The 19,774-nt window shown below is 48.0% G+C and overlaps 1 protein-coding gene across 1 annotated transcript in view; it reads right to left on the reverse strand.

Annotated features, from left to right (window-relative positions):
* Positions 1–226: 226 nt before the first annotated feature.
* Positions 227–19,774, reverse strand: part of AMFR (autocrine motility factor receptor) — a 47,019-nt gene continuing 27,471 nt past the window's right edge. Inside the window, exons 9-14 of the mRNA XM_028093220.2 lie at positions 15,773–15,963; positions 13,644–13,747; positions 8,252–8,386; positions 5,407–5,490; positions 2,441–2,625; positions 227–1,779 (exon numbers count right to left, since the gene is read on the reverse strand). Of these exons, the coding sequence (XP_027949021.1) occupies positions 1,632–1,779; positions 2,441–2,625; positions 5,407–5,490; positions 8,252–8,386; positions 13,644–13,747; positions 15,773–15,963 (847 nt within the window). The 3' untranslated portion in view covers positions 227–1,631. The remainder of the gene's footprint in view (positions 1,780–2,440; positions 2,626–5,406; positions 5,491–8,251; positions 8,387–13,643; positions 13,748–15,772; positions 15,964–19,774) is intronic.

Raw genomic sequence — 19,774 nt, forward strand, 5'->3', positions numbered from 1 at the left:
ATTGCTTTATTCCAATGTCTCAACACCCTCTAAAATGGTCTCCAAGCCATTCCCTCTTTTCACACTTTTGAAACCGAAGAACGCACAGAATTAGGGTCACCTTAATGTGTGCAACATGCAGGGTGTATGGGCGGGGAGAAAACCCTCCAACGGAAAACAAGTGGGACCCAAGTCTGGCCCTTCTGGAAGAAACTGCCTTAGCTCCCAGCCACACACAACACACTGGAAGAGTTTGCGTTTTTATTATTGTTTTACAATAAAAACAAATAGCTATGGTCTCAGCAAAACAAAACCAATTTTTTTAAAAAAATCACAGAAATCTACTAACAGCATTTCAAGGTAAGGCTTTTGAAAGATTTATTCAAATAAATTATCTTGGCCTAAGCATTTACTCATCACTCTTTTCAATTACTTGTCAACATTCCAAAAACTTTAGTTGTGTAAAATACATTTAAACTTTGCCAATAATTTTAAATACTGGGTTCCTCCCCAAAGGACTACCATAAAACTATGCTTTAAAACAAAAAAAAAAAACAAAAAAAAACAAAAACAAAAAACTGAATCCAAGAGGACATAAAACCGAACTATGTAGCCTGTGACTGCATGTTTCAAATCCTGAAAGTTAATTTGTGTGAAGAATTTGAAGAACAAGTTCAGGACCTGGGTCTGGTCCGAGGGAGGTGCACTTAACATCTTACCTTTCTGTTTAATGAAACCAACAGGAGCAAAGTGATGAAAACAAAGAGCTCCAGGGAAGATACAAAAGAGATCTTTATTTCTCCAAGAAAGCCCTCCAACTGTGACTGGCCCAGTTTGTAAGGCCCTCCTTTTCTCTAAGGACCAAACCCACAGACTTCGGCATCACCTCATTTACTTGCCCAAGGAATTCAAACTGTAACCCAAAGCTTGCTGCTCAGCCCCCATGTCTGGGGTGGGGGGCTGTGACCTCCCGAGCTGGGGACAGACACGCAGGGGTGCTCGTGAGCTGCCAGAGCACCAGCGTTAGCAGGTCAGGGCTCGGCGGGCAGTCCCCGACGGACTGGGACACGGCAGGCCACCTCCTCCCACTCTACGGCCCCGGCCTTTCCCCTCCTCCGCTCCACCTGGCAAACCAAGAGTCACTTTTCCAAGATGCCCCGCCGGCCTGGGGCTCCAGGAGCCTGGAGCTCTGGCGTCGGGAGCGTTTTGAGAGCAGCGGTCAGGCAATCAGACGTACCCGGCGGAGGAGTCGGGCCCGGGCCGCACAGCCCACGTGGCTCCTTAGGAGCCCTGCCCCCGGCCCACCTGCCAGAGTTGGAGCTAAGGACACCAGCGGCCACAGTGCCCTCTCCGAGCGGCTGCGACCCAGGAATCAGAGCTGCTGGCTTCGGGGGTCTCTAGCCACCCTGTTCCTCTCGGTCACCCCACCCCTAAGAAGTCCAGTCAACACCAGAAGAGATCATGCCTCAAATTAAAATGTGCAGGGTTTCTAAAGGGAAGAGAAATGTCACATAGAAAGTATTACAAAAAAGGATTAAGTTTGTCAGCCGTCCGAACACTATTAGACCACATGCTTTATACAGCACAGCGCGGCCAGGCCGGGCCTGGGCGGCAGTGCTGCCGGAGGCCACGGAGGGGGCGGCGAGCGAGCACTAGGAGGTCTGCTGCTTCTGGAGCCTCCGCTCGGCGGCCGCGGCCAGCATCCTCCGACGCAGGGTCACGGGGTCAGAGGTCATGCCCTCTGACGGGAGGCAGCTCTCGGAGGCTGAGTCAACTTCAGAACTTCTGTTCAGGAAACGCCTACAAAACCCAAAGGACTTGCGTGAGGGGCGAGGGAAGCTCCGGAACACAGACCCGCAGAAACACACGGGCCGTGTCTTCATCTACCGTCTCCCCGCCCCGTTTCACAGACACCTTCATGAGGCGGTCACTCGGCAGCAGCCCGTGAAGAAGACACGTGGCCCTGGACGGGAGCAGAAGCTCTGTGCCGCAGGGACGAGGCCCGCCGAGGGCCACCCGCAGGGACACCCCGAGCTCCAGCTGCAGGCCCCGTGGCCGGGAGGGCGCGCGCCTGGGAGCGGACAGCAGGCCGGGCTTAGCCTCTCTGGGCCTGTTTTTTCAGCCCTACATCTGTCACGTGAATGCAGTGACAGTGCTCCCTCTGGGAGGTCAGAGACTCTGACTCATCACCACAAAGGGCTCGGGTCCCAGGAGCACACAGGTGCTCTGAGGGTGGCCGAAGCCGTCCTCGGGAGACAACCAGCCTGCCGGAGTTACAACCAGTTAGGCCCAGACCCTTTGGTTTTCCAAGAAAGGTTTGGAATCTGAACGTTTCTAAAGGTTTTTCATTGTTGGCCATCCGTTTAAAAAGGCACGACGTGGGCCTGACGTGACAAGGAACTCTGGGCCACCGGGTTGTGACTGGAGATTTCTATGAGCGAGAGCCAGAGGATCAACTTACTTGCGCGCCTGCTGCAGGAGGTCATCCTTACGCTGGACCAGCATGCGCTGCCTCTCGTCCGCAGACTTGGAGAAGCGGCTGCCCCGGGCCTCAAAGTCTTCCCCCTCACTGGGCTCCACCTCCACCTCACTGAAATCCAAGGCCTCCTCCAGCCGGGGACTGAGGTCTAGCGGCACACGCTCAGTCTGGGCACAGAGGAAGCAAGGGACCGCTGTGACCACAGGCTAACCTCCCAAGCAGATTCCCCACCCAACCTAAGTGCCCCAAACAATGTTCTTCTGGACCCACGGGGAGGTATGCTGCCAGGTGGGAAACCAGCAGCATATGTGTAATGGCCGATGTGGGCTCTGAAAGGCAGGCTGCTGCATCAAGCTTGTGCACCACTAGGAACAGCACCTGACTCAAGCTAGATGTTCAGTATTAGTGAAATTTATTGTACAGGATTACCAGCATGAAAAACATAGGCACCTTGAAACTGTACTCTCAGAAAATAATAAAGTTTGCATTCTGGGAAGTTTTTGTTCAGCTCTACAAATCGCTCCAACACTTAAACAAGTCTTATCACATTTACTGCACAAATTTTACACCTTCACTTGACTCTGAAAACAGAGGCAGGCAGATTAAAAGGGATAAATTCTAAGACTCTTTTAAACAGCTATAAATCACATGATTCCTTGTGTAACAGGATTATTAAAATGGGACTCTCTCAGTTTTGGCTGAAGCTCTGAACACTAAGACAATGCCCAGGCGCCTCCACACACTTAGGCCGGTGCCCGAACATCTATGCTCCTGCTACCGGACGGACCCAGGCTGGCCAGTGTCAGCCCAGCACCTACCTCTAGGTGACAAGAAAGTTGAGGTGGAAGAGGCTGAGAGATTAGCCTATTTGTAAGACTTCCTCTGTGCGGCACTTATCTGTCACGCAGCATCACCACCCTTCCCTGCCTTCAGCCTAGCGAGTGAGGCGACTTGAAGAGAGCCATGTGTCCAGACTAATATTCCCTGGAGTTTGAGGGCCCTGGGAACTGGTGGTGACTCACACACCTGAGGAATCTCGAGACAAAGAAAACTGCTTGTGGCAAATAAAAAAAGGCCGCGAGGGGAGCAAGTTCAACTGGCATGGACTCCAAGGCCCTGCTGTGGGCCCTGCAACCTGAGGTTGTTAAAACAGACTTTGCCCAAAGGCCCACTTGGAGGGTGATATGGCCTCCCCAAAGGTAGGGGTGGTCATAAATAGCCAGCCCAAGTTAGGGTTTCCAGTGCTAGATGGGGCAGGGGGATCTGTGAGGTAACAACTGTAATACACGTGCAAGTGCGCGCGCGCGCACACACACACACACACACACACACGCTGGGGTCACGTGGCCTAAGCCACCCTCCTCCTGAGCCTGACTCGGGAGGACGTGGAAAGAGCAGCTGGTGAATGGAGAAAGAGATGAAGGAAGGAAACAAATGCCCACCCCCAGCCCTGCCGGCTCCCGAGCCAGCCTGAGCTCAGGCAGGAGAGAGGCTCTGCACTCAGGGCTGGCACAGTTAATGCCATGCTTGGGCTACATTGAGGTCTTTGCTAACAGACTGTTATCCAAGGACTTCTTACTTCTTGAGAATGACTAAAAATGCTATACAGCATGCTCCTTGTGAAATAAGTAATTTTCCTTCACTGTGCTAGAAAAAATTCAGAAATCTTCACGTTAACTGTAAAAACAGAGTTGGGGAATCAGGACAGAAACTGAACGTGCTCTCCCCACAGGGGCCCCCAATGAGCCCAGCACTCAAATCTAGGCTGGACCAGCTATCCAAAATCCCAGGAATGCAAAACTGAATCCCTTCTGCAAAAGCCAGGCACCATTTTACAAATGCGGCCCAATCCAAACGCGGATTTGGATTTGAAAACCTTAACTCAGCAAATGGATTTGAAAATGTCTTAGTCTTAGGGTTTCCCATCTGCAGGGAAACCACACACAAGGTGAAAGCAGCTTCCATGTCACTCAGCCATTAAAGCAGCTGCTTCAAGAAGCTCTCCGACTCCCTGCTCCGCGGGGAGCCTGCTTCTCCCTCTCCCTCTCCCCCTGCTTGTGTTCCCTCTCTCGCTGTAGTCTCTCTCTGTCAAATAAATAAATAAAATCTTTAAGAAAAAAAAAGTGCCCAAGAGACCCTGGGGGACAAGGCGGCACCAGTGTCGAGCCCTAGCCCCGTGAGTAGGAAGCCCCACATCACAAACGCAGACACAAAATGACAGGGTGGTTTTGGGGTTTTTCCAGTCTCTTAAGAAAGTTTCTGGAAAGTGTGGTCATTGATTAAGCAAATGAGAATTACAGACGAGGGGTGTGAACCGAACCCCCAGGGTGGGGGACTAAGTGTGTGCTGAGGGGAGCACCTCGGCCCTGGAAACCAGAGGAGCTGCTTGTGAAAGGGGCGGCCGCCCGAGTCACCCACGTGCGTACCTAGGCAGAGCTGGCTCCCAGAATAACCACACTCCTCCCACCTCCACACCGCTCAAGAGGGTCTCATCTGCGTGAAGTGCATGGAAGTATCTGGAAATGCCGAGTTGGGCAAGTGAGGTGTGGGGAAGAACTTGAGAGAGCCGAGCCCCATTCGGTCGCCTTCTGGGTTCAGATGTCCAATCACCCTGAGTCCTGCCTATGCCTGGCTTCCCTCTGCCCCTGCTAGTGCTCAAGCTCAAGGTGGCAGAGCTGGCCCGGGGACAGCATGACTCCGTTCTCCTCCGGGTCCTGAGGATAATGCCTGGGGAGCTGGCTGCAGGCCCTGGGTAGAAATGCAGGCCATGCTGTGGGCAGAGCTTGGTTTGTTCATCTGAAATCCTGGGACCATGTGGCACAGGGCCTTCTCTGCCACCCCGGCCCCAGGCCTCATGAACATCAGAGGCGGGACTGAAGACCACCACCAGGCACCACAGGACTGCCCCTGGGGACCCATACACACTCTCTCCGGGGTGCAGACCTTACCTGCACAGAAGCTTCTCCCTCCTCCTGGTCTCCGTTTGGCCTTTCCACAGGACTATTCAATGCAGGCCTGATGCCATCTGGGCGCTGCAAGAGAAACGCCCCCACAGACAGTAGGGAGCTGCTCGGGGCTAGAGGAGCAGGGCCGGGGAAAACCTGGGGTACAGAGGGGGCATGGGTCCCCAGCGCCGTCTGGGCTTTGACAAAGTCTATGGCAGCAAAGAAATGAAGCTACCAATATCAAAGATAAGACAAGGGAGCCCAAGTATCCAAAATCTATAAAGAACTTCTCAAACTCAACACCCAAAGAACAAATGATCCAATCAAGCAATGAGCAGAAGACATGAACAGACATTTCTGCAAAGAAGACATCCAAATGGCCAACAGACACATGAAAAAGTGCTCAACATCGCTCGGCATCAGGGAAATCCAAATCAAAACCTCAATGAGATACCACCTCACACCCGTCAGAATGGCTAAAATTAACAAGTCAGGAAACGACAGATGTTGGCGGGGATGTGGAGAAAGGGGAACCCACCTACACTGTAGGTGGGAATGCAAGCTGGTGCAACCACTCTGGAAAACAGTATGGAGGTTCCTCAAACAGTTGAAAATAGAGCTACCATACGATCCAGCAATTGCACTACTGGGTATTTACCCCAAAGATACAAATGTAGTGATCCGAAGGGGCACCTGCACCCCAATGTTTATAACAGCAATGTTCACAATAGCCAAACTTATGGACAGAGCCTAGATGTCCATCAACAGAGGAATGGATAAAGAAGATGTGGTATGTATGTATGTATGTGTGTGTGTATGTATGTGTGTATAGATATATAGATATATAGATATATAGATATAATGGAATACTACACAGCCATCAAAAAGAATGAAATCTTGCCATTTGCAACATGGATGGAACCAGACGGTATTATGCTAAGCGAAATAAGTCAATCAGAGAAAGACGAGTATCATATGATCTCACTGATATGAGGAAGTTGAGAAACAAGACAGAGGATCATAGGGGAAGGGAGGGAAAAATGAAATAAGACGAAACCAGAGAGGGAGACGAACTATAAGAGATCCTTAATCTCAGGAAACAACCTGAGGGTTGCTAGAGTGGTGGGGGGTGGGAGGGATGGGGTGGCTGGGTGATGGACATCGGGGAGGGTATCTGCTATGGTGAGCGCTGTGAATTGTTTAAGACTGATGAATCACAGACCTGTACCCCTGAAACAAATATTATATGTTAACAAAAAAATTTTAAAAAATAAGAAAACAAAACAAAAAACAAGACAAGGGAGCCCGAGGCCTGAGCTTGAGTTATCAACTGGCTCCCATTCAGTGTCTCCTCGGGAGCAGTGACTGCACCACAAGAACAAATCGACAGCAGGTAACACTGACTGAGCACTTGTTGGAAACCGGACATGACCATCTCATTGATCTTAACACCCTGTGAAGTAGCTACTGTTGCTCTTCTCATTTGTAGCCAGTCTGAGATCTTGGCCAAGGCCACAGACGCTCTGGAGCCCTGCCCATCTCCCTGAAAGGTCCTGCCACCTCAATGCTGGCTTGCCAGTCTCTGTGCCTGAGAACTCACTCTGGCTGCACAAGGTCACTGTGCATCCCACCCCAAGTGGCCCTCAACCAGCAGCTGATGGGAAGTGGCATCCAAACACTCCTGCTCGCCGCCCCTCCAGAGGCCCCCCATGGGATCAAACTCTAGACATCCGCGACACTAAGCTGCTCTAACAAGCCTTTACTGGCCGCCTTCCCTCCCCCATCTCACAGCCCCACCTGCTGCCTGTGTGTCCTGGAACCTTCCCAAATGACCCCCTGGCACTTGAATCCTTGAACCAGGGTCTGCTGCTGGATAATCCAAAGTCAACGGCCAGGTCAAAAAGGGAAGGACAGATGAACCACGTCTAACGTCAGCCCGTTTGACTCCAAACTCCAGGCTCGTTCTCTCTTGAAAAGGTTCTCAAGTTTTAGGATTTTATTAACAGATTTCCATATATTCTTATACATGAAGTTGAATGATTTGAATGACTCCGTGGTCATGTATTGATCCCTTGGGCCCGCCAGAAAGCTTGCTTCAAAATGTTAATACTTTGGTCAAATCACTATGTCATACATCTGAAACACTGTACATCAAAAGGAAACATAATATAACATTGTAGGTCAACTACTTTTCTAAAATTTAAAGTAAATAAATAAATAAAATGTTCCTACTCCTTGTACTCGAAGAGGTTATAGAATGGGCCAGGCAATCTGACCTTGTTAATACACTCACACAGCGATTACACCCAATGGAAAATCACGTCAATGTGCAAAGCCAACCAGGGACAGAGGGCATTACCTCCTAGAGCCGGGGGTCAGCAAACAGTAGCCTGCAGGCCAAATTCACCCTCCACCTATTTTTGTAAATAGATGTTTCCTAGAACACAGTAAGGCACCTGCACTCACATACTGTCCGCGGCCACTACGGTGGCAGAGCGGAGACCTTACAACAGGGACCCGTGGCTCACAAAGCCTAAAATATTTCTATCTGCCCTAAAGAAAAAGGTTGCCAATCCTTGTCCGAGAGGAACCAACACTATGACCTCCTGGACTGGCCAGGCAGGGCAGGCAGATTTGCAGCGTCTACCTGTACAAAAAATTTCCCCAATACATTTGTCTTTGTCTTACTCTGAGCCCCTGGGGTGGGTCTGTCCTCAGTTAAAATTTGCCAAGTTAGGAAATTCACAGAAACCCTTCATCAAATCATGAATGATATTGAATTAAGGAACTAAACAGTTAATCTTACAGGATTAAATCTTTGTGAAGACAGAATCCATTTTTCACTTACCTGTGTAGGAAAAGGTACTTGAATCCGTCCTTCTAAAATGTTATCTGTTGTTATTTCTACCGAGCGTGTCAGCTGGAGGTCCTGCAGCACGAGGTGGTATGGAACCTGGGGAAACATTTCTTGAATCTGATGAGCCTGGAGGAATACAAATACAGAGGCCATGGAGACGTTTGCTCGCAACAGTTACTGCTCGGGGCTGCGGGGTATGGCAAGCTCTGCACCCTGAACCTGGCATCCAGCCTTGGAAACACCGGCAACGGGCCCCTCTATTCTGCACGTCCCTGTCACACCTCACTCCTTCTGGCGGGTTTTTCCAGGATGCCAAACAGGTAACTTGGGACACCATCAATTTCAAAATAAAAAGAGCACAGAAATCCAGCTGCATCCCAAAACAGGCTCAACGAGAATGTTCCAGTTTTAAAAAGTGTTCATTTTAAAGATCAGTGTAACTCAGGTATTAAAAAAAAAAAAAAGCGTCCTCCTTAAAGAACACTGCCGAAAAGGAACAAACTTCTGATACACAGCCACATGGATGAAATTCAAATGCATTAGGTTAAGTGAAAGAGCCTGACTCACAAGGCTATGTACTACAGAATTCCATTTCTATAGCATTCTAGAACAGGCAAAATCAAAGCGACAGAAGACAGGTAGGTGGTTGCCAGAGACTGGGGGTGGGGAGAGGAAGTGATGACAAAGGGGCACAATGTCATCTGGGGGAAGGGAGATGGAGCTGTTCTAGATCTTGAGGATGGTGATAGCCACACAATTGTAGGAGTTTGACAAGATGCACAGAATCGGATACTACAAAGTGTGAATCTACCATATGTAAATTATACCACAACCAGAAAAAAAAGATTAAAAAGCATGTAAACTCGGAACACTAGAGCTGTAGGTTTCAAACCACACTCGAGAAACATCGGCGAGTCCACGTTGTGCTCTGAGCGGCAGCCGGGGTGCAGGGGACGATGGCACAGGTCTCCGCACACCACCACCCATACTCATATCAAAGGGGCCCAGATTTTGTTTTTCATGTATGTATACTCATTTCACAATGCTTACATTCATGGTTTTATTTGTGGAAAAGCCCCAATGATCAAAAGGAAAAAAGAACAGGAAAAATGGGATTACTTTAGAGGCACAGAGAAGTCTACCACTGGGACACTAGCTCGGCAGAGCACAGCATTACAGCCGCGGGAGGGGAAGGCATCCAGCCTCAGGGCCTCGAGAGCCGAGATCAGGGTGAGCCATGCACAGAGTCTGCTTAGTGTCTCGCTGCGGTGGGAGGGCAAGACAAGCAAAGTCCAGCCACAGGACCCACAGCCCCCACATGCCTGGAACCCCTCAGGGTTTACAGGAATGGGAGCTGAGCATTTTTTTCTCCAGGTCAAATCAAAGCTAAGTGGAGAAAAGTCCATAAAAACCTCAACAATCAGGTAACATTCTTCTCTACTCTTAAACAGCTTCCCCTTCATTTCCCAAATAAAAACATGCCTGAGATTCATTTCACAAGAGCAAAGCTTTTCTTCCAGAAAATCCAGCGAGTTCAATATTGGATCTTTATAAAAAATGTATGGGTCCAGTACATTCATTGTGCTAAAAATACGCTATTCCAATCCGTCATGGAGCTGGAGGAAGAACAGCCAGAGCCTATCTGAGAATTCTAAATACCCCAACTTAGTCCTGGAGGTTCACGTGCCCAGGATTCTGATTTTTTCAGGGAGCAGGTGAGGTGATCCACCTGCAGAGCTTCAACAGCTGCCAGAGCCCAAAGTCCACAGACACAGAGCCTGACACCACCCGGTGGGTGGGCGCATCAGGCCACTCCACTGCAGACCATCTAGGCCCATTATGACATCACTCACACACTGCTGACGTGGCTGAGCGCTGCGCCAAGGAAGGAGGCGCCAGCAGGAACCCAGGCCTTTTATTAGGATGATGATTATTGCGGGCAAAAACATATAACCATCTTAACCAATCTTTCAAACCAGATGCATGTTACTGTGCAACACATCTCTAGCACTTTCCCATGTTGCAAAACTGAAACACTGAACAGCACCTCCCCAGCACCCTCTCCCCGAGCCCCTGGCAACTACCATTCTACTTTCTATTTCTAAGACAGTGACTAAGTTACATTCCTCACTTAAGTGGAACTGTGCGGTGTTTGTCTTTTCTTAGCTCGTGTAATATAATGTCCTCAAGGTGCATCCATGTCGTGGCACATGGTAAGATTTCCTTTTTTATTTTCATTTTTTTTTTTAAGATTTTATTTATTTATTTGAAAGAGAGAGACACAGCGAGAGAGGGAACACAAGCAGGGGGAGCGGGAGAGGGAGAAGCAGGCTTCCCGCAGAGCAGGAAACCCGATGTAGGACTCGATCCCAGGACCCTGGGATCATGACCTGAGCCGAAGGCAGACACTTAACGACTGAGCCACCCAGGCGCCCCAGATTTCCTTCTTTTTTAAAGGTTGACTAATATTCCACGCTTTCAGAATCCATTCACCTCCGACGGACACTCAGGCCACGTCTTGGTTATTATGAGCCGGGCCATCTATTTAAACCATTTCTCAATGGCACACCTGTAGCCTCCATTCCTCCTCCTAGCAAGGGCAGCTGCCTCTCTCTCCCGCTCTGGCTCCCAGCCCTGCCAGCCAGCCCAGGGTCTTCGCTCTTCCATGTTTACCTTCCTGTTTGTGCTGCACCTTTGAGCTCTCCCTCTCTAGTGATCACTCCCATTCACACCCCAAACATGCTTTCGAATCGATCTTTTAAAAAGGCCCATGGGTACTCAAAAGAACTGAAAGCAGAGCCTCCGTGATATTCGCACTTTCATGCCCATTGCGGCATTATTCACAAGAGCCAAAAGGTGGAAGCAACCCAAGGGTCCATCAGTGGAGGAATGGATAAGTGAAATGTGATCTACCCGGGCAATGGAATGTTAGTGAGCCTTAAAAATGAAGGAAATTCTGACCCCTGCTCCAACGTGGCTGAACCACGCTAAGTGAAGTAAGCCAGCCAAGAAAAGACAAACACTGTGATCCCACAGCTGTTCCTGGGCCAAGGGCTTGGGTGCATGGAGGAAAGGATGCGAGCGTGACTTCGGGTCCTTCTCCACAGCTTCTGAAACCTGTGTATAAATGGCCTGTTCAAAAACCTTAAAAAAAACTTAAAAAACAAAAACTCCCCTGATACCATAACCCTCTCAAGCCACCACCTCCATTCCTCCGCCCCCTTTTACAACCCAGTTTCTCCAGCTCCCACTCATTTCCAATCTACCTCAAGTACCCAGTCCCACAGGCCACGGAAACTGCTTACTCCTCTGCAGCGAACCCACCATCTGCATTCGGCGGAGTCCAACGTGTCCCCCTCCGACCTCACCCTCTGAGAACTCGTCCTCTCCTCCTCGCGAGCCAAGTTCTCTCCTGGGAAAAGACCGGGTCCCTGCCTCCAGGAGCACCTGCAGACCCAGGACTCCCAAGCGTCCCTCTCCAGCTAGATCAAATCCGCGCGGTCCAGACACCGCCACGGCATCTGCACTTGGATGGCTCCGGCCCAGCCGGAGGGACTGCAGAGGCCCTGGCCTCAGTCCTGCTCCTGCCCGACGCGGTATGCGGGCCCCCACCCACTCCGCAGCGTCACTGACACCCACGGCAGCGGCTGCCGCTCTCCGCTTCCCTTGCCCCCCGCCCCTCCGCCCAAAGCAGTGTCGTCAAGTCCTGTCAGTTCATCGCCCGGTAAGTGTCTTCCTGCTGCCCCTTCTTTTCATCCTCACCTCCAACACCCTGGGCCAACCACCATCTTTCTCACCTGCACTACTGCAGCCTCCTGACTGGGCTCACGGCTTCCATCTCTGCCCCCCTGTAATCGTCTCCCAGAAGCAAATCATTCTGTTAATGTCCTGTCCATCCCCCAAGGGGAGGAAAAAGGCCTTGAACAACCTTCTAATACTTCCACGATAAAATCTAAACCGGAGGGGCACCTGGGTGGCTCGGTCAGTTAAGGGTCTGCCTCCGGCTCAGGTCATGATCCTGGAGTCCCGGGATCGAGTCCCGCATCGGGCTCCCTGCTCAGCGGGGAGTCTGCTTCTCCCTCACCCCTTCCCACCGCTTGTGCCTGCTCTCTTATAAATAAATAAAATCTTAAAAAAACAAAAAACAAATCTCAACTGGACTGTGGCCTACTAACCCCTGCATGACTGGGCTCTGCAAGCTCACTCCACGTCACAGTCTTGGCCTCCAACTTGCTAGGTCACTTCCACAGGGACCTCCCTGCCTCCAGTGCTTTCTCACCTCATCGCCTACGGTTTGGTTTCCACTGCCTCTGTTTCCCCCAACTGCCTCCGTTTCCCCCAACTGCCTCCTTCTTGTCCTTCAGGTCTCAGCTGAAGTCTCGGCCCCTGGGAGAGAACTCCTCAGACGCCTCCCCTAACACAGCCTTTACCCCCCCATGCTAACCCTGCACATCGCTGGCCTTACTCCCTTCAGAGCACTCACTGCACCAGCGATGAGCTCTCTTGTTTGTGGTTGCAATCAGTCTCCTCAGCTGGAATCTACACCTCCTGGGACTGGGGCCCACATATGCCTTGTTTATATGGCAGGTGCTATGTGACTGTTTACCCCGCACAGTGCCTGCCGCAGGAATAGGCTTTCAGGACAGCTTTTCAAGTAAATTCACGAAGATAAAGGAACAAATGGGCAAATGAACCAGTGACGCTCTGAAGTACTGACCAGGCTTACCCAGGTCAGCCAGAGGCCCTATCTAAGCAGGACTAAGGTAGTGAGCATTTTAAGATTCCTGCATTTACCATCACAGTGAACACTAAGTTGCAATGATAATGACACATATTTCTCTAACTCTATAGAACAAAAATACACACCATATGATAAAGCTTTAGAAAAATACAAAGAATATTTGAAGAATATCCTTGAGCCACCAGCATGCATTGCATGCCTTCAGATCTCAAGGTATACACCCGTACCTCCACAGATGTGTGTGTGCTTGCTTATTTGGGGGAGCAAGGGGGACAGGGGTCTGGAAAACACACTTAGTAGGCCTAACACAACTTTTAATAAAAGGCCCATCGTTCTCTCTAGTCACTAAATCTCCAAATACTTTTGGCTACAATCAAGGAGAGTCCCAAGATTGGCCTAGATCACGACAGAGTGAGCATGGCAGGGCTCAGAAAAGGATAAAGTATCTGCCACACAACAAAAATGGAAGCTGGTTTCCAAAGCAGTTTCAAGTTTTAAAACACAGGAATTTAAGTGGTCCCAGTGAGTAGAGACAATGCCCCTGAAAATCCTGCTATTCTGCCTGAGTGCAGCATACACACTGCACACACGGTCAGCCCCTCTTCGATTATTCACCATCTGGAAGCGGTTAGTGCTCCTTACCATTGCATTCAGCTGCGAGTTGCTGGCCTGCGTAATGCCAAGAATGTTGGTGGTATGCATCACTTCAACTGAAAAACTCGGCAGCCAACTGGCGATCCGGGACCCTAGGACAAACAAGACCCCAGCACAAATTAGACATCTCTTTCCCAGTGTTGTCTACCCTGGAGTCAGCCACTCTGGGACACCAGCTGGTGCCACTGAGGCCTTACTACAGGCCAGGCCTTTTGTACCGAGAGATTCACATGGATTAGTTCACTTCATCAAGTCTAAAACCTCACATGGTACCATCTACTTTGATCCCCATTTTACCCTTCTCAGAGATGCCTCGGTGCCCTTGGTGTTTTGTCCCCAGAGCGCTCAGAAGTTAGATAACTTGCCCTAGATCATACAATTTAATTATGAGGGACAGCATCTGAAACCAGACTGGCAGGTTCCAGAACACTTCACCACCAGGCTCTCCTGCTTTCCCGTGGCTCTGGATCCACATGTCAAGCTGCTCGCAGCCTAGCAAATAAGGGAGGTTTTCAAGATTCTACAGCTGCTACAACAGGGGGGGTTTGTGCTCCTCTCTTTCACACTATACACAATTACTACTCGTGTGGACACATCACTTTCACAATTACGTTCAAGAAGTATTTTCTATTTAATCATCTGATTTGAAGACCCTGATTTTCTGATTTGATTCAAAATTGTTTTCAGAGTCCCATGACATAAGCTTATGGACTAAAGGCACCAAGAAGTCGGCTTCTTCTGCCATTTCCCTAAGAAAAGGGGAGCCTAAGATAAAACACCACCAGGGGCACCTGGGTGGCTCAGTCGGTTGGGTGTCAGACTCTTTCAGCTCAGGTCATGATATCAGGGTCATGAGATCGAGCCCCATGTTGGGCTCAGCACGGAGTCTACTTGAGATTCTCTCCCTCTCCCTCCCCCGGTTAGCTAGCACGCTCTCTCTCAAATAAACAAAATCTTTAAAACAACAAGAAAACACCAAGTATTGGCTGTGAAACAACCTGCTATCAAAGCCACACGTTTAGGGGTTATTTTTCTCTCCTTCACAAAGAGTCACTGAGGCATGGAATATAAAAAACAGGCTAAACAGCTGTCTCAAGGTCTTGCCCAACAAAACATGCCTGTTAAAAAACCGGATACTTATTTCATGTACTTACCAGGGAGAAAGAAAGTTGACTTCTCTATTTTGACTAAGTTTTTAGTAATAATTCGTAAACAGATTACACCGCTGGGCCCCAAGTGCACGATCTGCTGGCGTATTTCCGAGGTCATACCTGACAGAGGCCTTAACTGACAGCCAACAAAGCAGCCGCCTCTAAGCCCTCCAGTGGCCGTGGCCCAGCCAGCCAAGCTACCTTATCTCCTGCTCTCTGAGGCTGGACTCTCCTGCCCTTGATCCTTCTATCACAGGTCTCACCAACACACCATGGCTCCCGTCATGCTCCACCCTCAGAAACTCAAATCCCAGGTCTGAACAGCACACCTCCTAACAAAATTCCAGGAATGCCCATTTTAGGGTAACAAATAGGAACTCACAGAACTCAGTGGTATCAAAATTGAGGAGAATCCACAACAGCTTACCGCAATGTGAATTAAGGAAAGACGGTCAACCAGCCCCTGATGTGGGGCCCATGGCTTCAGAATTTTAAATATAGCTTTTACTACAACTCCTTGCAACACTGCCAAGAGGTAGAACATTCATATTTTATGGACAAGGAAAAGGTTCTACCTTGGATTCCACTTCTGATACTCACGGGAAAGGCTGCTCCATGATCCTGCATTATATGCTTAAGTACTATACCAATGCCATCAATTAGCGACGGTTAACTATTAAACTGATTAAGTGTGTTCCTCATAGGCATGGTTGAGTCAATACCTGGAGCACCTCCTCCTCCCCACTCCCACCCCCATATTCACAGAGAATCCAGCAAATGCCCAGCACAGAGTAACTCCCCAGGGCTATCCATACCTACTGAACACTTTCAATTAAGAGGGAAATATTTCTATTAAACTGGCCTACACCAATTTATAATTGGCCTACACATGACAATTTGTAGTTAAAACAGCATCCTCTTAGGGGAGAAAGCCCCTCAGGTACGGTTTTAGAGGTTGAGACGAACCATCAAAGTGGAAGAAGTGATTGTGCTGGTTCAGGCGAGGTCGGCCTTCGGCGGCTGCTACAGGCACCAAGTTCTCATCCAAGTTGTCTCCTTGCTGGTCCTCCCGGACCCGGTTATTGTCAGCAATATTAAGAGACATTCTGCATGTTGGGCAGGAGGTGTCTTGTTCTAGCCAGGAACGAAGGCAGGAGCTACGAAAAAGTCCAAAATAAGATGTCCTTAGCATATTTTGTGAGAATTCACCAGAAGCACTCTGAATGTAGCAAATGTGTTGTAATTTTGGCTTGTATTTAACAATAGTGAGATTTAAATATTGAGAAACGTTTGCTGACATTACCTTTTCACTGATATACTTGTAGCGTGTTCTGCCGTGAACATCAATTTGTCCACATACATAGTCACCTAATGAGCTCCTGGTCATGACCCTGCTCAAATAAGACTCCATCACATGGCCTGCCATCTTCCTTTCCAACTCCATTTGACTACTTCAAAATCCATGTGGCTGAATCACCCAACACCCTGGCCTACCGTGAATCTGAATCTTCTACTCCAGGGATCTGTTCTCTCAACTCTCCTTCAGCTACCCACGAACATGGTCATAACCTTGGCTTTCTCTTCAAACTCTTGACTTCAAAGATCTCACTCTAACTAAAGCTCCTCTCCTTCCAGCTCACCCTGAGGCCCTTATTTGCTGAGAGCACCCATCCACGACGACACCACTTTCTCATCAAGCATCACAACCCCTCACGTCCTCACTCTTTACCTCACTTACCTACAACCATTCCCTTATGCCCACCACCTCAGCTCCTCCAACCCTCTGTTGTTTGTACTTTGCTTTCCCGAGGCTGGAAGCTTCTTTTGTCCTCTCTCTCAGGAAATGACAATGCCCTAATTATGCCAGATGCAATAACTACTTGGGCTGTCCGTTAACAGGAAGTGAACTAACAAAACCAAGAAGGTGGGATGAAATGATCTCTAAGCTCCCTTCCTATTTTATGATAATACATTACCTTTCTTCTCAGATCTCAAGAAGCCTTCCCATCCCATAACATATTATCTTTCCTTTAAGAGTTCAAGGAGGGATACACTGTTGGTGGGAATGCAAGCTGGTGCAACCCCTCTGGAAAACAGTATGGAGGTTCCTCAAACAGTTGAAATTAGAGCTACCGTTCGATCCAGCAATTGCACTACTGGGTATTTACCACAAAGATACAAATGTAGGGACCCGAAGGGGTACGTGTACCCCAATGTTTATAGCAGCAATGTCCACCATAGCCAAACTGTGGAAAGAGCCAAGATGCCCATCGACAGATGAATGGATAAAGAAGATGTGGTATATATACACAATGGAATATTATGCAGCCATCAAAAGGAATGAGATCTTGCCATTTGCAACGACGTGGATGGAACTGGAGGGTGTTATGCTGAGTGAAATAAGTCAATCAGAGAAAGACATGTATCACATGACCTCACTGATATGAGGAATTCTTAATCTCAGGAAAGAAACTGAGTGTTACTGGAGTGGTTGGGGGTGGGAGGGACGGGCTGGCTGGGTGATAGACATTGGGGAGGGTATGTGCTACGGTGAGCGCTGTGAATTGGACAAGACTGTTGAATCACAGTTCTGTACTTCTGAAACAAATAACGCAACATATTTTAAGAAAAAAGAAAAAGAAGAAGATAACAGGAGAGGAAGAAAAGGGGAGTATGTCAGAGGGGGAGACGAACCATGAGAGATGATGGACTCTGAAAAACAAACTGAGGGTTCTAGAGGGGAGGGGGGTAGGGGGATGGGTTAGCCTGGTGATGGGTATTGAGGAGGGCACGTTCTGCATGGAGCACTGGGTGTTATGAACAAACAATGAATCATGGAACACTGCACCAAAAACTAATGATGTAATATATGGTGATTAACATAACAATAAAAAAATTAAAAAAAAAAAGAGTTCAAGGAGGGACTGAATAAAAAGTGCTCACAACCTCTGTGTCATTTTTAGTATCTGGGGACATGGGCACATATCATGTTAGGAAGGAGAGCCTCACCCCAATGCAATGATCCCCAGAACCCCTGGCAACCTATCAGTACTTAAGTATCAAAATTGTCCCTGAGGCCAGGATAGAGCTACTTCTTACCATCTGTGCGCCAGAAGAGTTTATGATAGTAATGTGACCAAAAAATGAGTGTCTACAGCCAATTCTATCACATTTGAAAATATACGTCACCTATGTATAAAATACCTGTTTGTGATCAAATAAATGATTATATTTTTTAAAAGTTCACTTCCCTTCCTCATAATAAGTAGATAATTAATTAATTAAAGTCTGTTTCCCTAATGAACACCCTTAAATCCCACCACCAGTAAAATTAGCCTTGTGTGGGACTACAGAAGTATGTCAAGATCCTGGGCACCCTCCAATAATGCTACACTGTGACACACTTTTCATCAGCAAACCTAATTTTATTTCGTATTCTGCAAAAACCTCCCACATCAAATACAATAGCCTGAAAACTCCAAGGTGAGAACAACCAGATACAGTGGCCTTAAAAATAAAATGCTAGAGTTCCCCAGCTAAAAAAACCAAACCTCAGAGAAAACAGGTTATTTTTTATGACTATACTAATACTCTATTGAAAGAATATTTCTCCCCCTTCTAAGTATGACACTTCAATGTAATGAAATATTCATTGGATACTCTGTAAAGACATCTTCTATGAAAACAAATTATCTAGCTATACAACCTGCTGGAATATAGACATTTAGTTTTATCACAAATTTAAATGCATTTGCCCTGTTTACTGTAGCGTAAGCCCTTGACAGCTGGCTTTTCTTTTTGTGTTGCAAGTGCCTGCTTTAAGCTTCGATGGCTGAGGCACTCACCTCCAAGATGACTCTCTCAAATAAACACACCGCCAACCACACGACTAAAGAGCCAGCAACCCCCCAATTTGTCTTAGAGATCTTGGTTGATTTCGATAACTGACCAAGTAAGGTAGGTTATACTTTCTCTTCCTCTTTAACTCCTATTCTTACATGCTTTAAACTCCTATTCTTATATTTTAAATAAAGACTTATTTTAGAGAAAGGGAATGGGCGAGTGGGGGTAAGGGCAGAGGGAGAGGGAGAGAAGCAGACTCCCTACTGAGCTCAGAGCCCCGGCATAGGCCTTGACCCCATAACCCTGAGATCACGACCTGAGCCGACATCAACAGTCAAAACGCGTAACCGACTGAGCCACCCAGGTGCCCCTTTATTCTTATGTTTTAAATTCACCAACAGTGAGCCCACAAAACACTGGGCTTCCACCCTCCACCCTAACAAAAGCAGAACCCTAGGCCCACGATTCCATCCTAGTGACAACCCCACTGTGTGGCCCCAGGTGTTCCATGTGCTTTCTAAGACCTGTGATGTATAAACCCCTTTTCCCCAAACTTTCCTGATGGTTATTGCTAATGGTGTCTTGCAGTCATAATAAGAACCACAAGGACCAGTGCAGCCCCAATACTGATTATCGATAAGCTGAGACCAGCACAAAACAACTATCATCCCACCATCCCGTTCCCATTCTATTAACCAGAGCTACAGTGTAAGGCAAATCAAGTGGTCCTATTAATGTTTGCTCACTCAACCCAAGGCAGGTGAGTATTCTAAACACTAAACACTTGAGCAATTAGTAAACACTCTGAGAAAAATGAAAACAAAAACACAACATAGCAAAACTTATGGGATATAGCAGAAGCAATATTCAGAGGCAAATTTTATAACTAAAAATGCATGAAAAGAAAAAAGATTTCAAATTGAAAGCGTAACTTTGTATCTTATAGAACCAGAAAAAGATCAAAGAAACCCAAAGTCAGAAGAAGGAAATAATACAGATCAGAGAAGAGGTAACTGAAATACAGAACACAAAAACAATAGAGTAACCAATGAAACCAAAAGCCATTTTTTTTTGTTTTTATTTATTTATTTATTTATTTGCCAGAGAGAGAGAGAGAAAGAGAAC

Source organism: Eumetopias jubatus, unplaced genomic scaffold (assembly GCF_037043125.1).
Source record: "Eumetopias jubatus isolate StellerSeaLion01/CBP00866 unplaced genomic scaffold, mEumJub1_p1.0 scaffold_10, whole genome shotgun sequence".
Classification (NCBI taxonomy): Eukaryota; Metazoa; Chordata; class Mammalia; order Carnivora; family Otariidae; genus Eumetopias; species Eumetopias jubatus.